General features: G+C 26.6%; 1 protein-coding gene across 4 annotated transcripts in view; it reads right to left on the bottom strand.

Annotated features, from left to right (window-relative positions):
• Nucleotides 1–23444, bottom strand: part of LOC126902824 (serine-rich adhesin for platelets) — a 137685-nt gene that overhangs the window by 98218 nt on the left and 16023 nt on the right. For all 4 annotated transcript variants that reach the window (XM_050680453.1, XM_050680454.1, XM_050680452.1 and 1 more), the window contains exon 2: nucleotides 19030–19209. In XM_050680453.1, the coding sequence (XP_050536410.1) occupies nucleotides 19030–19209 (180 nt within the window). The remainder of the gene's footprint in view (nucleotides 1–19029; nucleotides 19210–23444) is intronic.

Below are 23444 nucleotides of genomic sequence, written 5' to 3'. Positions count from 1 at the left end.
ATTGCATATCGAAAAATATAATCATAAGATCTAATGATTAAATACCACCATACAGATTCAAGTGTAATATTCTATTTACTTATGTCCATAATTTAAAATTATTTTTTGTTTTCAAATTGTTCAAGAGTAATATTATAGAATCATGATAGTAAAACAATTTTTGCTATTAAATAAATTTAATTAGAATTTGGTAAAAATATGATTTTTATTAGAACATTTTCAATAGAATTTTGATACAATAAAAACATTGTTTTTTTATAAACTATTGTGTTATCCTTTTGATAATCGTCATGGAACACTATTTTTGTTCGATGTAAAGGATTTTTTGACTATTTAAACACAAGTGGGTTACCTTAGTACTTTAAACTTAATTCAGATGTTTGGCCTAGTGACATTGACCTTGGATGTATAGTTTTCGGACAAAGTTGATTTTGAACAACTTTTAGTTTTCCCTTCCGTCACGTTATTCTTTTCCCTCTTTTTACGGCCAAAGTTAGAGTTAATAACTCTTAACTTACCAGACGACCGAGAAAGTTTGTTATCGTGTATTGTTGGAAAACCGTTGGGGATAGGTTAGTAATTTTCAGAATTTTCATAAACATTACAATATTAAATGTATATAAAAAGTTATATTAAGTTTTAAATGAAAGACAGTTTCTTTAAAAAAATAACAAATACTTAAGTCTATGTGGCACCATCTGCTGTTAAACAATATAATCATTTTCATTTAAACTTTAAATTTTAAATTTTAAAGAGTATGTTTAAAGAGTTTTCACTTAAAAATATACATTTAAATCCACTTAAATTTTAAGTTGGTACATTTTAAGTCTTAAAATGTACCAATTAGTACTAAAATACAATTAAATATATTTAAATGATTAATATACTTAAATACAATGACAAATGTTTTTTTTTTCAAAGAATAGTTTTAGTAAGAAATATTGACATATTTTTTATGGATTCATCTAAAGATTTTCGGTATAATTAATTATATAAATATGATCAAGATTATAATGATAATATTATAGTAATTCAAAAATCAGAAATAAAAATTAAATGGACGTGTTACTATTTATTGTTTAATATAATAATATTTCTCAAGTACAAGGGTTTGTAAGAATGATAAAAAATAATAGAAAAATAAAGCGGTCTTTATTTATTAATATAAAATTTATCGTGGTCAATCATTACATTTTTTTAATATCAATAATGTCACGAGGACTGACTGTTACCAATAACAGCTGAGATGGGGTCACCTCGTGTCTACCTATAGTAGTACGGTGGTTATACATGGACCTCCAACTGAACTCTTGAAATAGACACATATAAATGATCTTACTCTGTCAATTAACTCCGTTCAAATATTATTGATTTATTTAAATTATGGATATATATTTATTAGTAATGATTACTTTATGAAAGATGTTGTTTTATGTATATTATAATAATTTAAAATGTTTCGTTTAGAGTAAATTGATAAAGTCTAAATAAGTTTCTTGCATTTGACTAGAATTTTATGATAAGAAATTATATGTCAAGTTTTCATGAGAAACAAATCAATTAGAAATTTTATTTTATTAGAAATAGCTATATATTTTTTGTTTTTACTGTCTATGATTTATTTACCTTTTTGTAAGATTATCAAAAATATTATATTTTTTATAGGTTTTAATCGTTAGTATTGCTATTATAAAAATCTTTATAATAATAATTATAATATACATATATTTAATGATTACTTTTAAAGAAAAGTTATTTGTCCTACTTATAATTTAACTTATATTTTTGATTATTCAAATTATTGATTATATCGTGACCGATAATAATCGAGCATTAATTACTAGTTATGCACTGTTAACGATTTGTAATGTTATTTAGGCCGGCAAACTGAATAGGGTTAAGTAACGACAACCATCAAGGCGTCTAAGGAGACGGTGGTTTTAGATGATGGTTTTTGGGAAAGTTCGATGGTAGCGGTCGACACAATAAGGAGCTTTTGATAAATGGTAGTAGTCCAAGCGATAGACAATAGGTCAACAAAGCCTGGGCTACGAGCAGCGCATAAATCACGTATAAAGTTTTGATCCACACGCTTTTGGTGTAACCCTTACCCGATCATCGTATATAAAATATCGAATATACCACTAGTTTGTACTATACACATTTTGTGCTCGATATGCGATAAGAGCTATCAGAGTATATATTGAGCAAAATAATTCTTTTTAAACCAATCTTCGCGTTACATAAAAAAAAACAATCCAACTTTCGCGAACGTCAATGCCTCTGAAATGTTTTCATTTTGCAGAGATTCAGCGTAGCAAATGTAAACGTGTAGTAGTCCCACGCCTATCGTAATGTTCTTCCATCCGTGCCTTTGAACCCTCCAACAACCTACGCTTGTGTTACTCTACATAGGGAATAACAGTTTGGTTTATGTCTTGTGTATGTTTGGAGAACAAACATCGTGCGTGAAAATCATTGGCCGGAAACAATGTATAAGGTAAAAAGATAAATGTTTTAATCATGAAATAAATGTACTAGTTGTTATCCTTAACATCTAGGACACCCTATGAATAAAATAAAAAACGAAATTTTAATAAGAGAACAGGTATATTTAAAAAAATATATTTATATTATATATATATTTACAGATATTACAAACATTTATTTACTTTTATAATTGTCTTCCTTAAAATTTGATTTGATTTTAAAAAGTCATAATGTTAATCTTTGAATAAAAATTATCAATAATTTAATGATTGTTGAAAACGTCGAGAACCATACAACTGTCAGGTATATTTTTTGTTCGTGTAAAAAGACATAACAACACAAAAGAATTGAGCCATTACACACAAATAAAACTTCTCACACGTGGAACCGTCAGAGACAAAAAACAGCAAGTTAACGGACACGCATGAAAATTATTTATAGATGGGAAAAAGTTGGACGCTTTGAAAAAAGGGTCCCATGCCACGTCACGTTATGTTTTCATGTCAAATAGCTGTCAGAATTATTACAAAGGCGACGGTCAGTTTTTTGGCAAAGAGATATACGTTATCCTGGTGGTCTTGTGGTTGACCAAAAGTCTCCGGGGACGAGTACATGCAAATAATTTCTCGTATGTTTTATTTTATTCGCCTGCGGCATTGTGGCCATTTTTCTGATTGAAAATGACTTGGATTTATACATGGTCGGTTTTTCTTCTCGGTCCGTCTCACAAAAAGTTTCTCCATCCGATTTCAATATATATTTTTTTCCATCTTACCCTTATTTCGTTTTTAACCGTAAAGACCCACACGCGTTCATACACATTGGAGCTCGCGACCCATGTCAATAAATCAAACAACGCATTCGGATCGCCGTTTTGTTTACATAAATATTATATATTTTATATATACACGTTTGTGCTATCTCGGACCACTCGTAAACATTTCAACTGCTGAACAAGAAATTTGTTTTACCATTTATTTTTAGCTTTTCAGTTGTCTTTTATTTAAATTTACGAACTTTTGTTTCGTTTAGGTGTCAAAAAGTGTACTGCTTTATCGATCATAGTGAACGAAAAACTTTTCAGAATGTGGTTATTTTTAGGTATTATTCTATTCGGTAACAGTAATCTTATTTTTATAATTCATTTAAATTTAAGTTCATAATTTTTAGTGCAATTTTGATTCAGATTGTATAGTACAATCATATATCTAGTAAATTTGAGTATAAATTATATTATAGATAATATTTAATAAGAAGCAGCCTTAGTATAGTAAACAATATCTTAAGTATGCCGATTCTGTANATTTAAGTTCATAATTTTTAGTGCAATTTTGATTCAGATTGTATAGTACAATCATATATCTAGTAAATTTGAGTATAAATTATGTTATAGATAATATTTAATAAGAAGCAGCCTTAGTATAGTAAACAATAATGTTGTAAAGAATATCTTAAGTATGCCGATTTTGTGNATTTAATAAGAAGCAGCCTTAGTATAGTAAACAATATCTTAAGTATGCCGATTCTGTAATGTCTATAGCAACTCGAACTCAAAACAACTTCTAATTGAATTAGTATACATTACTATGAATATAAATATGGAAAATAAAGATAATCATTAAATAATATAAACAACTAATATTAAATAATTGAAGTTTAAATAAATTTTGAAAAAATCTTATAAATATTATTCCTACATTATATTTATCAGTAGCTCAATCAATAAAATTTTTTTACTGATTGAACACGTTTTCAATGATTATAATTTCTAAAACATAACTATTTAAATAAAATATACATTTTAGCTAATCAAATTAAAGCATCAGCAATTTCTTTCTTTTATTATTCCTGAACAAATCAATCAATTTCATTAATGATTTTTATTTGCAATTTAAAATAAAAAAATATATTGTTATGAATTATTTTGCAAACCCTTTAACTTCTCAAATAATTTTTTTAGTTTCAATCAATAGCTATCAATATCAGTCCAAGCTGTAAAACTTTTCATCGTTAATTTGAAAGCAAATAATTTTTTTTTGTTAGTAGAGAAAAAAAAACATCAGTAATACAATAGCCACAAATGGCACACTAATTAAATGGTTTCCGTTCATTTTTTCCGATTTCTTATTATTATTCGTATAACTTAAAAATAGGGTGAATACGAACAAACTTAATGATTCTAAAAAGAAAACATTAATCGGGTTCATTAATAAACATACCATTTTTTAAACAAAAGTTTTATTCTTTTTGTATTTTTTTTTTATGTTAATTAATTATTTTTGTTTGGAAACTTATAGAATGTTTGATAGAGTACCCTCTAAGTAGCACATAATATTACCTCGAAAGCAATCACACAATTATTTTTTCAATTTTAATTGAAATTCAGTTAGCTGTATTATACTTATGTTTCTATGTAAATTATACATTTTTATTAGTTATACAGTTAAACTTGTTTTTATTTTTAGAATTTTATAAAGTTTTTTATGTTTGGTTTTCAGAAGAAATAATTTTTTACATATAAAATACGAAGAATTAATATACAATTTTACGCAAATATCTACGAGTAATTGGATTTATCATACATCAAAATTACATGATCTATACATTATTTTTTTATTAACTTTGAGTTACTATCATTCAATTCATGGTTGGTTTTTTAATTTAAATTATACATTTTCATTATGAAAAAATTCATTTAAACTATATTCTGTATGTATTATATCTATATATATATATATACACAGAGTGATCCACTAACTATGTCCCACAAATTATCTTCAAGAGTATAAGATAAAGAATTTATTTTAATTTTAAGAAATTATTAATATCCTACTCACTTTAATTAACACGATAAATGTATATATATATATATATTTTTTTTTCCTCTTGAAATTGTATCAAGTTACGTTTTTTTTAATGAAAACATGTTTAATACTGTGAAAATGACTAGTTGATAATACATTTTGGACCATTATTTTAAAAGATATAAGCTGAATTTCTATACATATAGATAAACTATTTTTCAACTGAAGTGAAATAATTTTATTAAAACTTCAAAATCGATATATTTAGTACCATATTGTCACCCCGACTTATTGTGAATCGTTTACTTTAACCACTATCCTCAACTTAGCTTTATATAGATTATTATTTTTTCGCCCTCGTATATTATATTATTATTATGAAAACTACGTTCTCGTCACCGCCATGTAGTTCTTTTTTAATACTTTTGTCCGCTTTTTGGCGTGTATCCATCGCTGCCGTCATCTCACCACATCAGAATCGCACACCCGGTCAAAGTTCGGAGGGTTCGAGCCCTTTGTGGTATAACGAGTCCAGAATAACAAACGAACGAACAGCTACTGCCAACGAACCACTTGCTCATCACGTATTCCAGTCCACAAGCGATCTCAGCTCAAGACCTCCTTTACACTATTTCGTCGGTTGTCCGTTACTAGCAACACGATTATCTTGTCTGCATCCGACAAAATGTTTTACACGCTGTAAATCTACCGTTAATCGAATATAGTTCGTTTTGTAGTAGAAAACAATATTTCTGCTCAGTTTATGAGAATTCGGTCAGTAAAATTAAAAAACCTGACAATTAAAAGTTAGTATAACAAAATTAGGGTCTTTTAAAACTCTAGCTGAATAGTCGTTCATATTTTATTAAATATTTAATGTTTTTTTTACAAATTTTGTCTATTTATAATATCTTGAATATTATTTAAATTATTTTTATTTTAGCTTTGTCTATTTTTAATTTAAAAAGTCAGATATTCAATTTTAACAATAAAATATTTCTAATTATTAAACTTTCATAAATTTATAAAAAAAATGCTTGTTTTTTTATTTTAAATAAATTTTTTATTTTAACAAAAAATATTTTAAAAAATCGGTACGTCTTACTAAAAATTTATGTTGTTTAACTGAAAAATATGCGTTGTTAAATAAATATTTAAAAAAGTACATCAATCAGTGGTAGAATTTCATTTATTCGTTAAGATTTTTTATAAACCAGGATTTAAAAATGTCAGCAAGTTTTGAATTGTGCCGCTATCTGAACAAGACGAGACGACATATTGATTTCAAAAGACCTTCATTTGTGTTCTTCATATTTTTCTCCAACTGCAGTTAATAATAGATATTAATAGGATTTATCAATCTTTTTAGTGGTCGTCGGTAATCAAAAAAGTTTAAGACATTTTTTTTATAACGTTTAGGGATAAACAAATCTTCTCTTTTATTAATAATTATTAAGGAAATAAAACATAATTTCTGTCAACTCTTCAAGTTTAGTTGAAATTATGAATAAATGACAGCTGAACTGCTATCCGAAATCAAAAAGATAGCAGTCAATCGAAATTAAAATTTTGTGGTAATTTAAAAGTATAAAGTGATTCTGTTATCGTAATCCACTTGATTAATCAAAAAATAAAATAATATTGAAAATGATTTTTTTTTGGTTTCTTTTATTTACATGATTTTCTTGATGTAGTAATCATAAAGTATTTGTTATATTCATTCCTTATGTTTTATAAGAATAGCAACTGTAATATTTTTAATAAATTTATTTTTAACATAAAAACTTATTATGTATGCTTATTTATTAGATAATGATTTAATTAAGAAAATGACAAGTAGACAACAATTTTTTAGAAGTTGTTAATAATTTTATTACTAAACATTTTCCTTCCAGTTTAGTTATAAAAGTATTAATAACTTCTGAAATACTGGTCTACAAGTTGTTATCGACCATTAATTTTCTTAATTAAATAATTATTGAAAAAATAAGCCGGTTAATTATGTATGTTCCATAATAGTAAGTTAAAATAGTATTCTTATAAGACATAATGAATGTACATAACAAATATTTCATGTATAATAAATTAAGAAAAACATGAATTAAAAAAGAAAAAGTTAAATATTAGTTTTATTTATTGATTAATTTAGTCGTTAACGATAACAGAACCATCTAATTTGTATACATAATATACGAAATTGTATTTAATTATAATTTTAATATTTTTTTCAAACAAACCTACTAATGAACAATCATTGAAATTCGTACATATAAATTCATGATACATGTAAAACTTACTTTTTAAATATATTTAATAAAATAATAATAATAATTTTAAATAACTTGTTTATATGTTTATATATTGTAAAGGCTACTAAATATTGATAAATTATATATATATATCATTAAATTTGTTTAAATTATTAAAACAAATATCATTAGTAATCCATAGCATAATTTATTAGATAACTTTAAAGTTAAACATTCCAAGAATTTTGTTAATGGTTTTTTTTTTTAACTATTAAGTTAATTTACATATTTTAAACAAATTTTTAAGTCTTATTTTATGTTAAATAAGAAAAAAAGGATAATTTATATAGACATTTAGAAAGTTGATAAAGGGTTAATTATAAATATTTCGGTAGATTAACCTTGTAGATATGCCAAAACCAGTAAACAATCCAAAAATGACAGCACATCAAGCTGGTTAATGTTGATGTATACGTTTAGGGGAAGAAATTATTTCGTCTCATTACCATTTTGGATAAGTGTGGCGATGACGGGGATTTAGGTCAAAAAGCGTATAAACATTTGTTCTTGAAATTTGATTTGGGATGTAAGCACATGTTACCTATATTCAGACAAAAAGTTACGGGTGTAATCATATTTGTTAACCATTACAAACTATCACAAGGTAATCTCAATTATATGTTAAAAATTATACTAAAAACATAATTTTCTCTTTATTTCAAGTATCCAACTTAAAATTGTTTTTTCATTATAAATAATTTTAAATATTCAATAAGGTTGCAATAACAAAGACTCAATAAACGGATGTTAAATAGGTGAGTTAGATATAATATTAGTATGATTAAATAAGCTCTTTTTTAATCATGATATGTACATGATATTGGAATGTGTACTTCTCAAGTGCGACTGTGTCAAGGAAACGAGCTATGCGTCAAACTTTAACCCACTACTGCAGGGTAAAAAAAATATCGGTTAACCTAAGAACATATAAATGAACCTAAATGCTTAACCTTAAAGACATATACTGTATATTGAAAACACTATGAATTATTAAAAATTAATCTGAGAGCATAAACAGCAAATCAAGTGCAAACCATATTATATCACAATGTATTCTATAATTTGTAAAGTTATTTTATTACTCTGCAGTAGTGAAGCTAACGTCAAAAACACGCTTGTTTTCAGGCTCAGTTTATACGTTTATTCAGTATTGTTTATCTATCTCGATGACTGACATTGATGGAATATTTTCATCCTTGAAATGATGTGCAATTAAGAATCCAAAGGCGCAAAAAAAAGTTGAAATTGCAAAAATACATTTTTTTTTAACTTTTGTTGTTCTAGAGTTACCTACTATCTCAAGAAAGTTTTATTTAAAAAATGCAAGGAAAATAATTGCTGTTTTGAATCAAAAAATTAGACAATATACTTTGAATTGAACAATTACACATATAATAAAATCTTATTAAATATATTACATAAATGAATTTACACAGTAACAACTGGAATGTTCTTGAATAAACGTCTGAGACAGCTGAATTGCATTGTTGAGTAACTAAATGGAATTCTTATGTTATGTATTTCATAATTGAATGCTGTAGTAGACTAATTGAACGAAGATCCCGTTCGTGTTATTTATCGCCCAACGGCAATAGCCGTAACGGCCAATCGGTAATCAGGCTATAGCATGTGTGCATGCACTAACGCAAAACGGGAGGAGGCGAAAGAGAGGAGAAGGGTTTGTTAGGCAAAGTTTAAAGGGTTCAAACTAATTACTAAGAAAAGGTCGAGGGTCCGAGAGAGGGTTATATGGTCGTATTGTTTTGGCAGTGGTAGCGTGAGTATAAGGAGGCAGCCGCAAGACTGTGTCCCGACTTTCTTGGACCTCTAAAGGAGAGAAACATAAGGTGGGGTGAAGGCCCCATACATATACACAAACGTGTGTGCGTGCATAGTGTGCTATACTTACACATATTGCTAAAGAACATAAAGCCGTTCCATGTCCATCGATGGTACGTCAGAGCGGATGGTAGAGACGTAGGCATTGTATTTAACCCTTTGCCTTTAAAACAGTAGAGACCATTAAACAACCGCAGGGCACGCAGCAGCCGCCAATGGTCTTCGATCAGAGTTCTATGTTACTGAAACTATTTTGCAGCACCTTAAAAGCATTTTAGCATAACTGTTAACGAGATAAGGTAGAATAAGGTTAACTCGGTTTTCTCTTAAAGAAGCATATTTAATATTTAAAATGGATCCGCAAATGAAAAAATTCAACTGATTAATATAAATAATTTTGAACTTTCCGCAATTTCTTTATACATTTACATTGTCTTTTTGAGGTAGAAATGTTATGGGGAGTTTTTGAAATTAATTTTAATAAAATTTATTAGTATTTATTATCTTTAATTAAATTAAAGATATTTAATAATATTAGTTATACTAAACATAATATAAATGGCTTAGTGCAAAAAAATTGCTGCATATATTTCTAATAAAAATGGGTTATACATATAAAATATCTTCGATGAAGATAACATTTTTTGGTCTTAAGATATCGATATGTTTAGAAAAAATGCTATAATTAATTTAAATACAATGTATTATATTTTATTTAGGTCATTAAATATTTATAAAATTATAATTTTCTAAACAAAAAAATGTGGAAATTCGTTTGTATTTAATCCATAGATTTATATTATTTTGTTTAACGTGTCTACTAGACACATACACCTAAATATTTCAGCTTTTCTATATGGTTTCCGTATAAGGGAAGGAAGAAGCAGTTCTGGAGTGATTTCCTTAAGTGCTTTATCGACATCTTCATCCATATAAATTTCGTGGCAACCCCATGTAATAAAATAAAACAGCAATAGGGGAAAATATATACAAGAGAAAAAAGTCTTTGGCAAATAGTTTGATTTTTTGGTCCTTTATAAGGCGTCCGGTCTTGTCAAAAATATCACTAAATTATATTTTTATACCAAACATGTGAACGCCTACTATAGTATATTTTTTCTCAATAAATTTTTTCGGATCTGTATAGATTTGACAAATAAATAAGTTTAACGCAACAAAAAAAAAAACGTAAATAATATTGTTTATCATTTGTAAACTTTAATGCTGAATGAACCTTTTTTTGTCATTATATATAAAAAACTGGAAAAATAAAGTGGACATGGTTTTATTTTAGAATAACATCACAATAATAAAACCATAAAACATTAATAATACCCCTTGAACTCTAATGGCCAATAAAAATACTCAATTAAAATATCAAATACTTAAAAAAAGATTTTGGTTTCCTGATGTTACACCAGACAATAAAAATCTTTAAAAATGTATTGGCTTTTTAGATTTTGATATACATTGTATACATGCTAATATAATAATCATAATATAGTTTTGATAAAATGTACACTATTATTATGTTTTCAAATTAGAAATATAATTTATGAGGATTTATTTAAAAATGTATTAAGCTAATATAAATTGGTTTATTAGTGAATAAAAATTATAAATGAAAAATGTTTTACATTCATTATATATTTACAATAATTAATTATATTTCATTGAATCTTATACCAAGACAAATGAATCGAATATTTTTTTTTTTTTTATAAAAGTTTAGAAACGTTTTATTAAAATTATTTCCTTAAAAAAAAAAAATCATTGAAGAACGAAAAAAATATATTTTTTTTATATTATATCTTATATTACATTTCTATGGTTAGTAATTATTAATATTTAGGAGAAACGTTTTTTAATAAATATTTCAATTTTAAATATGTATTTTTATTTGCAAAATATAATCAAAATGTACACATTTAAATTTTGACAAACACTAATGGTAACAAGTGTTATTTGTATGTTTGAGTATTCTCAATAGCAATATAAAATTTAGTTTTAGACTATTGTTTAGAGAACGTTATAAATATCAAATTGGTATACGTAGACCACGTCTATTTAACATCCTTAGTACACAAAATACGTGGTTCAGATAATAAATGGCAACTACCTCTCCTTCACCACATTATAGTTAGGTGTCCTTAAGGAACGAGCCATCTTAAAGACTAATTGGTTATAATTAGTCGGTAGCGATGCTCGTATGCGTATTGTGTTAGCTTGTAAGGGATGAATAGTTGGTCTTGCTCTTTAAAACGGACGGTGACCAAGGGGGTGGAAGGGGTTGGTAAATTCACAGATGTGCCGTTATTTACGATCGGGTCACCTAACCCTTGTAATGCCAACATAACGACTTGGCCGCTATGTATTATTACCGGTTATTATTATACACATAAGGCGGTGAAGGGCGACACTTCTTAGTCGACTCGGCGGGAGATTTATGTTGGTAGCAGGTCGTCTTAAGTGCGCTACGTCTCCCCCTGATTTGTCCCTCAGGGATGTGGAATGTCATTTCCTTCTACTTTCTTCCTATCCTGGAAGCCTAAGGAAAACGCGGCCAAAATTTGGACGGCGGTGTTAAATGATTTCTAATAACTCTTCTATCTAGCACCATGCGTCTCTGGACGGGGAATCAGCTATTAATCAACATAAGCAATAAATACTTTCGCGATTTGTGTTTACATTACACTAATTCCTATAGAACCATCTCAACTTAAGTAATAGCTAGTGGTTTCACCAAGTTTAAAAGGTAAATACGTTAAATAAATGTCAGCTCTTTTGTTTAACTATATGTAAAATGTAATTGATGCAATTAACTACTAAAATGTACAGTGTATCCAATGTCTTAATTGTACAACTCGAACATAATATGATTAAATTTTAGTTTTATAGATACCTAAGGGAGCATAATTTTGCAGTAGGTAATGTGTTTTTGTATTTGTCAGACAAATTATATTGATGTTGATGTGCATAATTACAAACAACGGAATTCATCAACCTATAATACTCTAATTTGATGATTACTTGAAGAGGAAAAAAAATTTTTAAGTAAAATATTAAAAGTTGAAGAATACTTATTTTATAACGTTTATACATAACTGTAAATATTCTGTTAATTTATATGAAATGTTGTGTTTTATAGTAGTTTCCTAGAGCAGTAAATTTTTAAATAGAAATAGGAAAATATACTGTAAATAAATAATTTTATTTCGCTAAATATTAAATTACATTATTTATATTTTTATATGTATAAAAATATTTCTTCAATATATTTTTAAAAATAAAGGAAACCTAGGCATTTTAATCTCAAGGGATAAATCTACACTGTTAAATTATTCATTAATGAGTTTTAAGTTGAGCAGAATCTAGTATTGCGATATTATTTATCACGTATTTAAAGAGAGATATTAGTTATGCCTCTTTAATTTAGGTAAATCTTTAGTATAACTTGATTTTTTTTTAAATCAACTTCATAAGTTGAAAAAAATGACCAACTTAGCCAAACTTTTTAAAAATTAAGCCTAACCTCAAAACTTTATCTTTAATATAAGTTTCTTTAATTAATGTAATTTAAGACTGTTATTAGAGTATTATAAAACTAATATTAACATTTTTTCATCTGATCAATTGTTAATTTATTAAATTTTTTACAATAGTAAGACAATATTTTAAGAATGTGAAGATTTACTGATACACTAACAGTTTCTAATGTGAATAAGTGCTTAAAGTGTATCAACAGTATACATTAATAAAGATGATACAAATTTTCACTTAATTTAATAAACGTTTTTCAATGACAAGTTTTATATTAAATATACATATTTTAGTCAATTATCATGCATTATGATAGGCTAAATAATATTTTTTAATATTATAATCATATATTTTATGTGCATTCCCTGTGTATGCATTCAAACAACTTATGTGCACTCTAATTTCTTAATTAAGGTTCACGAACGGAAGCTCTCATGAGATTAAAACTGCTTCCGCTGCTTGTACACATTAATTGTACAAGTGTTGTTATTAAAGTACAGAAGAAAATATAACATGTTAAAAACGATACTATGTGCGTAGAGGGCGGGAAAAATCAAATTAATGAATATCTTATAAAGCTTCTATTCTAAGATATTAAATTAAACTGAAGCCTTCTAGGTGATGATAAGTAACAAAATAAGGAGAGCCGATTAGATGGGTTGTAAGAACACCCTCGGAAGCTGTGGTTTCTTGGTCCACCGGACTTGATAAAGGTCTCAGGCTATACAGTATTACAACTGTATGGGTTTTCAGTGTAATCAGCAATTCGGTGACCACAACCACCATGAGCCTAGGAAATAACGGATCCTCGAACCTCTCAAAAACGGTCTTTAATTACGAATGCGAAAACATACTGGGTGTCCACGTTGATGTAGTGGAAAGGGTATTCAATAGATTTTGACCCATAAACTTTAGCTGATCTCTACTCTAAGGACCATATTTGCTCTTGCTTTGTTTAACAACTTTATCTTAGCACTTTTTAATCATACCGCTATTTTCTTAACAAATTTTAACTAATCCATTATTGTTATTATTTTTTTAATCTGTACTATTGTTAAAAATATTTTTTGCTATAATTGAAATTAAAAATTATTTTAATATTGCATAAAAAGGAAATAAGAGATTATACATTTTATCTAAATAAAAAAATGTATGATTATCATTATAATTATAATATTTATTAAATAACTAAACTTTAGGCAGCCAACCTAGTTGACTGAACGCGTTACCAACTGAAAAACGTGTCGTGCTCAGTGCGTAGGTATCATGATTCGAAATCGTTGCGCTGTTTATGTAGGTTTTCCCATTTTCTATAGCAAAAGCAATAGATTTTAAAGATGTTAAAAATAAAAAATATTATTAAAAAACGAATTGACATATCTTTAACGTATTACAAGTTATGTATAATAAAAAAACCAGCACAATGGGGTCGCGGCTAAGTTTAGACGTAAAATTACAGATGATCCGACAGTGATTAGCATCACTATTACAAAATAAATTTCGATGCAAATCTGTTGAATTTCTTAATTTGTGTATTTTTAATTTTATAATCTCTAAGGTCTAGAATTTTACTCGAATATTAAATGCTTGTCAAATTATTGATTTAAATGAATATAACTTTATTTTTTTGTTGTGACTACCAATTTCACGTAGTTTCTATTATAATCTATTAAATTTTAATTTAATTAGAGTTAAAAAAAGTAACATCAGATTTAAAATGCAGATTTTTTTTTTATTCTACTTTTTATAGTAGCATAATTTTGAGATATTTTTTTAAATTCCTAAAAATGAGTTTTTTTCAATTTTTTGTCAACTAAATTAAAAACGGGTTTTTTTCATATATTGATCACTATAATTGTTGGTAAGAGCCAAACATTTTTAAGGACAAACATAAAAATACACATATTATTACAAAACTAATACCATTTTTTTTTGGAAACCGTACTTAATTTTATAAATTACATAAAATTATTTAAGCCAATAAAATTAAACATAGTGAAATATACCTTGAAAAATTACAGACTTTTTTTATTTATTCTACAGTGTATATTAAATGTAAAAATATACTTCCTCTCCGTCACACAATGGTTAAAAAAAATCAATAAATCAAATATAAAACGTTATAAAAAGTTATAAGGTTTAAAGTGTCTTGAGAGTAATATTTTTGGACAGTATCTAAGTTTAATTTCATTGATATTCTTGGCCTTTATGCAATTTTTTATTAAGCTATTGTTTCCTGTTTTTTATTACCATATCATTCCATAGAACACTACCGACGGTTAGATAAATTCAATTTTATAGAGATTACAAAACATTTAACCTGTTTTTCTACAATAAGACTTATTTCTGCGCGATGCCATAAATTTCACGGATGGCTACGCTTCATGCCCATTTCGAATTATTGCATGTAGGGCGAAGATTTCTATGAAGCATCAATCCAATTCCAAGAGAATGCACAGAAAACACTTTGGATAAGCTTCGCCAAACAATTTAAAAGGAAAAAACTTTTGAATATTGAAGAAAAACTACAATAACATATTGGTATTAAAGAAAAATTGACTTTTAAATTTTTTCTTTAAAATTAATTTGAATTTCATTAAATGATGAAAAACTTATTATGTAATATAAGTATTTCTTAAAACTCATAAAAATGTCTGAAAGAAATTTAAATAGATCAAATGTAATGATGTTGTTTGTTAGAATTTTTATTTAAGATTAGTATGCTTAATAGGTTACTAACTTTGGTAACTTAAATGAAAAAATGCCTAATGAGATGATTTAAGAGAAATAGTTAATTTATAATTTACTGCTCAAATTTTCTTGAAATAATTATTATTTTGAACAATTTTTTCGAATTATCTTTAGAATATATTTTTTTTAACTTATAATATATTAAGTTTCTTTTTATATCCATGTCTAATGCTTTGAAATAGAATTAAAAAAGTTAAATGTACATGTGCGTAAAAATGTATGATCAAGTTATTTCATACCCATCATTAACAGGAATAGAAAATCAAAAAGTCATCAAGATGGAATAAATATATTAAGAGAATAATTGTCTAAAGAAGTATGAAATAATTAGTCTTTTATTTAGATAAAATTCAGACATCTTCCTAGTTTTCATTTAGTAATCATTTTCTTAGCCTTTTCCCTCTTTTCCTTAAACCTAAATAAGTTTCTATTTTCTTGTGAATAATTTAAAACAAAATTTTCTCAAAACATAATTTATTAAAACACTTTTAATATTTACTACTAAATAAAAATATAGCAAATGCTATACACACTGTTTATTAAAGTTGTATAGAAAATATTTAATAAAGAAATAAATATTCAATTACAATCTATTAAAATAAAAACAATATCAAATATAAAGTTTAATGATTTTTTTTACAAAATATTGTTAATCAATATCATAATCTGCTAATACTGACTACTATTCCAAGTTATCCCTAAAAAATACTGTAAAAAGTAAATAATTGCTTACCATATTGAATAGTAATAATGTAACAAAATAGCTAAAATTATAACAAATAAAGTAAAAGTGAAGTTAAAGAAAAAGTTAGATCAAGAATCAGATATTTAAAATCCTTAATAATGTTGATATAAATAACTTTTTGATCAATTTTTTTTCTTAAATAACTACTAAAAATTGATGAAGAAACAACTACAAAATGATAAAAACAACAACCAATATAATAAGATGAATAACAAAAACAACAATTATAAATGATAAGAACAAATGGAAAATAAGTCATATCATCATTATAGATTCGACTACGGACTAGTAATTATCTCTACAAAGATGAACTCAGAAACGAATTACTTATATAAGGAGTAAATCATTTACCATGGACCGTTAAATCAATCGATAAAGAAAAATTATATTGAGAAATTTTCATGATATCTTTTAGATAAAAGTTTTTTTTAGATTATAAAATGTTCATTTTTTATACTTTAGAAAGATGTGAACTTTATTTTTTCAAAAGATAAAATACATAATTAACTAGTTTATTTAACAGACAATGAAATAATTAAGAAAATGATTCGTCGAAATTAACTTTTGGACTAGTATCTGAAGTAATTAACATTTTATAGTAATGTCATGGATGTTGTTGTTATTATTACTTGTCATTTGACGATCGTATTCTCCCTCCCATCTACGTAAAAAAGTCAATAACTTTTAATAAACTGGTTCAAAAGTTGTTATCAAGCTGTTATTCTCGTAATAAAGTTCGTATATTAAAAAAACTAGTTAATTATGTAAGTTGCTATTTGAAAAAATATTATGTCATTATGTTCTTTGGTAACTAATATTATTTGTTCATTTGAATATACAGTGTGATTTATTAATTATATTACCCTCTCCCATTTTTGAATTATGATGTTTTCATAGAAATGGAGATTTGTGTACAAATATATTATTATAAACACATAAAATGTAAAATTAAGTTTTATAAATCATAGAAAATTTCAAGTCAATTGTAATAAAAAATGTTTATTCTTAATTTTTTAAAATAAATTTTAGGGATAACTTTTGAGATTTAAATGCGAATCTGTTATTATTTTTTACTATTAAATGGAGAATAAAATGTTGACTGGTTGATAACTAGTTCTCTATTATTACCTTTTAAGATATTAGCTCTTAAAGTTTTAGAAAAAGTAAAGAGTAGGCTAGTAGTTAACGACACTTTATTTTTATCATAACGCTCAGAAATAAATTTATTTCTACAATGAGCACTTCCTCGCCTATATCGAAAAATTACAAAAACTTTAAAATTTACTATACAATACAGGCTAATTACCTGGTTAGTATACAAAGAAGTTCATGATATAATTTTGCTTATTGTTTAATCAAAAATGACAGAAATATTAATTAAAATAATACACGTGTGAGTAAAATACAATAAGTCATTCACAGCACCTCTGTGGTTTATGATTTTAACAAAATGTATTATGAAAAAAGTACGATATAAAGTATACTGCATTTGTGGTATACTTAGTATACCACAAAACTTAGTAAAACTTAGTAAACAAAAAATTTCGTTTTCAACAAAGATTTTTCAAACATGAACTAAGCCATAAAATTAAAGGGTGCTAACGAGATCTTTCTTATGATTTTCTCATTGATGGTATCTGGTGTCTGGTGCAAGCCAGATAATCCCCGTCCCGTCCATCATTGGTTTACCCAAGAACCATCTTGACTCCCTAACATGGAGACCACCCCCCTCCTGTAACATGTTAAGTTCGGGAATAAAAGGATGTAAAACTGATCGTTATCATCTAAAATGTAGCCTTGTGTATATCTTAATAATTAAGAATTCTATATAAATATACAGTGAATGACTAGTTTTAAACTCATCTAACAGATCATCGAGATATTATATTTTTGGCATTTAAATTTTGTTTAATCATGATTCAGTAGTTTGTATAGTAAATCAATTGTTTATCAATCATTTAGATAGAATGACGCCCTTTATTTAGTCATTCAATTTTTAATAAGCTCTGAAAATATGGATAAATGACATCATTTATTAATTAAAAATAAAGAATATTTTGAGTTAGTAAAATTAATATCAATATTTCAATGAATAGTATTCTAAAATTTGTAAATTAGTGTAAGTACGTCGTAAAAACTTTTCTTGAATATCATATAAATGTTACTAATGTATTTTTTTAAAAAAAAATATTAAATTGTCAATAACTTATTTTAATAATTATTTTTATATCGCAATTTAAATAAAGTCAAATTATTTATTTACTCCTTCAAAACAAACCTGTATAAACTATAAGTACGTAAAAATATAATAACTGTTTAATAATAAATTATACAATTGTCTGCGTGCTGCTATCTAGCGCAACACAGTTCAAACTTTTAAGTTTTAAAGCTACCCCTAGATATTGCAAATATTTTTGAAACTACTGATTTTCACAAAACTTTCATTATTATATGGGCAATAGATAGCGCTAGACCTAAGTTACACGATAATAAAAAGTTTGAACACTAGATAGCTTTTAATTTATTTCTAAAAGTAAAATAATTTTCATACCTGTTTATTAACTGGAGGAAGAATAAGTTTTCTTTTTTTAGGCCAGTATTCATCTGGTGGTTTTGCAGCTGGTCGTTTTGATGGTGGTAAAATAGAAGGCATTTCTAAGATATGTCTTATTGTATGTTTAGATTTTGGTTTCATCATATTTTTGTTAATGTCAAAAAATTTGCTCTGCTCCTGTAAAAATTATAACCAATAAAATTATAATCATTAAATATTTGTTAAAAATTCATACTTCACTTTATATCAAGGCTTTTACTTTATCTAACTGAATATTATAACCAACTTTCAATAACAACTAATTACAATTGTACGAGGATTTTGTTAGGAGGAAAACAATTATTTAAATTTTTCATTAGCATAATCGTTAGTTTATCCTAAAAGTACGAGATGTGATCAAAAAATACCCGGACTGTGTCAATAATTTTTATATCAATTAAGATAACGAAATTCCAATAATTACATTAAATAAATTAACTTCTAACGAGAATTTGAGCATTTGTTTGAAATCAATAATAACATTTTTACGAAAACATGTTTCAATCATGCGTTGATTTTCAAAATGGAAACAATAGAAGAACGTGTTTGCGTAAAATTAGGGAAAAGTTCTAGCGAAACTTTTGAACTTTTGAAGCAAGCTTTTGGAGATGATGTTCTGTCTTGGACAACATGTTTTGAGTGGTTTAAATGGTTTAAGGATGGTAGGACATACCATTAAGGATAACGAACGACCTGGTAGACCCTTGATCAGTAAAACAAATGAAATTGTTGCTCTTGTTCGTGAAATTATTCGAAATAATCGTCGATTAACTATCAGAGAAGTTACACAAGACGTCGGAATATTTTATGGTTCTTTCCAAGAAATATTAACCAAAAAATTGGGCATGAGCCGAATCGCAGCCAAATTTGTTCCTCGTCTCTTAACCGATGAACAAAAACATAACCGAATGACCATCTCTCAAGAACTTTTTGAAAGAGCAGAAATTGACCTAGACCTAGACGTCCCAGTAGAAGTCATCAAATTCCCCAAGACCAAAAAAAGCAAAGCAGGCGAGATCAAATGTGAAAGCCATGTTAATCACCTTTTTTTATTTTCGTGGTATACTTCATCGTGAATGGGTGCCTCAAGGACTTACAGTAAATCAGCATTTTTATTTAGAAGTCATGAAAAGATTACGTGAGAATGTTAAAAAAAAAAGGCCAGAAAATTGGAAAAGTGGTTTTTGGATGTAGCATCACGATAACGCCCCGGCTCACAGCTCATTGCTCATTCGTCAGTTCTTAGCGAAAATCCAGACTCCAATATTTCCACAACCACCATACTCATTCAATCTGCCCCATGCGACTTTTATTTGTTTCCCAAGTTAAAATCTACGCTCAAAGGACGTCGTTTTCAAACAATTGATGACATGAAACAAAATACGGAAATCGATTTAAAGGACATTCCAATTAGTGCCTACCAGGAATGTTTTCAAAAGTGGAAAAGAAGATGGCAGCGGTGTATTGCTTCCCAGGGTGATTATTTTGAAGGTGATAATGTGTATACAGAATAATATTGAGTTAATAAAGTTTTATTTGAAAAATCCGGGTATTTTTTTATCACACCTCGTATATTAGTTTGCGTAAATAGGATAAAGTGAAGTAAATGTAATTTTGATTTTTCATATTTAGTAAATGTTATTTTAATGAGAAGTCCTGTTCTTTATATGTGTTCCTATCATATTAAATGCAAGTTCGAGATAAAAACTTGTGCATTTATAAAACAAAATGCAATATACAATTACCTTAAATCATCTGAACCCCAATCTAATTTTGATAAAATGTTTAAAAAATTACGTTTTTAATAAATTATTATTGTTTCTTAAGAAAACACATGTTTTGGTCATGGTATAACTATAAAATTATATTTATGTAAAAGAAATTTTTGAAATAGCCAAAAATTAAAAATAAATACATTTTTTTTCATCTTTTTAATCTTTCTGATATATATAAAATTTACCCTTATATATATATATATATATGTATAGATCTTGTATGTAAATTCATACTAATTATATATGAAACTAGGAGATTAAAAATAACAAAATTAAATAGGTAAAATATTAAAGAGAGTTATGTTTGACTACTTTGAACGATTATATATATATATATATTCAATGTCATGTTTGTTTAAATACCATAATTATGGTCTTTTTCAGCTGGCGAAAACACATAAGAATATTTTTTACTACCCCGATAAACCAAAATAAAATTATATCATTATAATGTAATTATTTTTGTTTTAGAGTGATCTATCCTCTTTATTACCCTTTAATTATGTTGTGTAGAGAGAAAGGCAATTTCTAACACCCTGACGTTCCACCTCCCATAGTGTTGATGTGCATCTGGTTCGGTCATGTCCGCACATCGTTTCCACGGCGAACATCCATACACTTTTGACACAACTTTACACTATTATATGTAAACTTATCTTGTCTCTTATTGTCAATTATTATCGATTATTATTATTTTTGTTTTAGCCATCGTTTTATTATACACCAATCATTATTCACATGATTAGTGTATACCCTTATTGTTCTATTCACCTTAGTCATAATTATAGTGGCCAATCGCTCCACTATTATTTACACAAATTTTTATCAGCACGCCCTTATTAATTTGTCAATAGTACTGTGTCATTAATACTTGACGTGTATTGTATAATTTGTCGTATATTTGTGTTTTATGTTCACCATCTATGGTTTTATCATAGTTGGATCTCTTAGACGCTTCGCTACACTCGCTAACCTCCTAAATTTTTGATAGAAAAGTGCCTCTAGATACGTTTACGATTGATTTTTCAAAATATTTAACATTTTTTTCATAAGATTTATCTTCATTATACAAGTGTATTTATATTCACTCTAATCCTTCTACCTTCTACGTACATTGAAGTATATAAGCAACACATAAACTTTATTAAAAGAGTTGCACGCTACAAATTGTGCTCTTGATGCCAACTTTATAAAAATAAGTCAAATATAATAGTTTAGTATAAATATAAAATTTTTTATTTATATTGAGGGAATTTTGTACCTTAGGCGTCACATTTTAATAGCTAATAAAATGAAGACAGGCAAAAAATCAACATTCAGACAATATATACAGTAAAAACTAAAGAAAATAGTTGTTCCATTACTCGTATTTTTTGGGACGTATTCCTTATTATATACATTGACGGTAATTATTTTAAATAATGGCAGTTTTTTCACTAATTAAAATGGCAAATTGTATATAATATTAGTAACACATATTGTTAGCACCATCAAATGTCAAACATATCAGTTGGTCGCCACTGTGTCCTACTATCATAGTATACGCTACCAAATAGAAGTCGATTTATGTGACAGTGGGCCTCTTGTGTTTCACGGTCACTATTTTTATTGTGCATGTACCTGTGATTGAATTGTTAATGTAAAAGTTGTGCATGTTGACACTTTGGTTCCTTGTTTACAGTTTATTAAAGCGATTTTAAAAATTTACTGCAATTGGCAGTCGGTTTGATGAACGTTGCAATTGACAAAGATTAATTGATTGAGCATTGCAAGTGGCAGACGGTCGATTAAGCATTGCGATTATCATAGTCGATCATCAATAGTGGAAAATATCTATCATAATATTATTCAGCTATGATTTTTTTTTGTGAAGGCATCTGAGTAACGTCCGATTTTTAGTCATTTTGCATAGTACGAAACAAAGTTTATTGTTATTTTCAATATGTAAGTGTCGTTTAAAAAATGGGGAATTAAAAAATAATACAGCTGTCAAAAAAATAAAAAAAGAATACAGGTAATGTATTAACATTGAATAAGTGATGCCAAAATAAAAATTTGATGAAGGTACGAGTATAAAAAAATAAATATATATTTATATGCTTCCTTAGCTTCAATAGAAAACTGAGAAAATATTAGTTTTACTATGATGTGTTTTTTGTTAGTGTCTGTCCACATCTGTACATAATAGTAATTATATGTAAAGTGAGGACACATGCGTTATTATATTCTATTTTAATAATCATTTAATTGTGTATAACTATTCACAAATATATATATATATATTTAAAAATATTAATTTAATTTTTTTAACAAGTATTTCCCCCTTTTCCGTACTGTCAGAAATAGAAAGACATTTGGGTTTAACTCCTTGGTTAAGAACCCTAAAATCGACATTTTAATTATTCCTAATTTATTATCAATAAAAAATAATGTATCAAGTTAATAAATTTGACATTATTAAAGATCTAAGCGGTATAAATGATATAATAGAAAGATATTTCATTTGGATTTATTTACTACAGACAGATATTTGCATATAATAAAATATAAATTATAAATTAAAAAACTCGTATAAATAATAAATTTAAATAAAAACAA

The sequence above is a fragment of the Daktulosphaira vitifoliae genome, unplaced genomic scaffold, assembly GCF_025091365.1.
Source record: "Daktulosphaira vitifoliae isolate Bord-2020 unplaced genomic scaffold, ASM2509136v1 Scaffold_3, whole genome shotgun sequence".
Classification (NCBI taxonomy): Eukaryota; Metazoa; Arthropoda; class Insecta; order Hemiptera; family Phylloxeridae; genus Daktulosphaira; species Daktulosphaira vitifoliae.
This window is presented reverse-complemented; position numbering and strand designations above follow the sequence as displayed.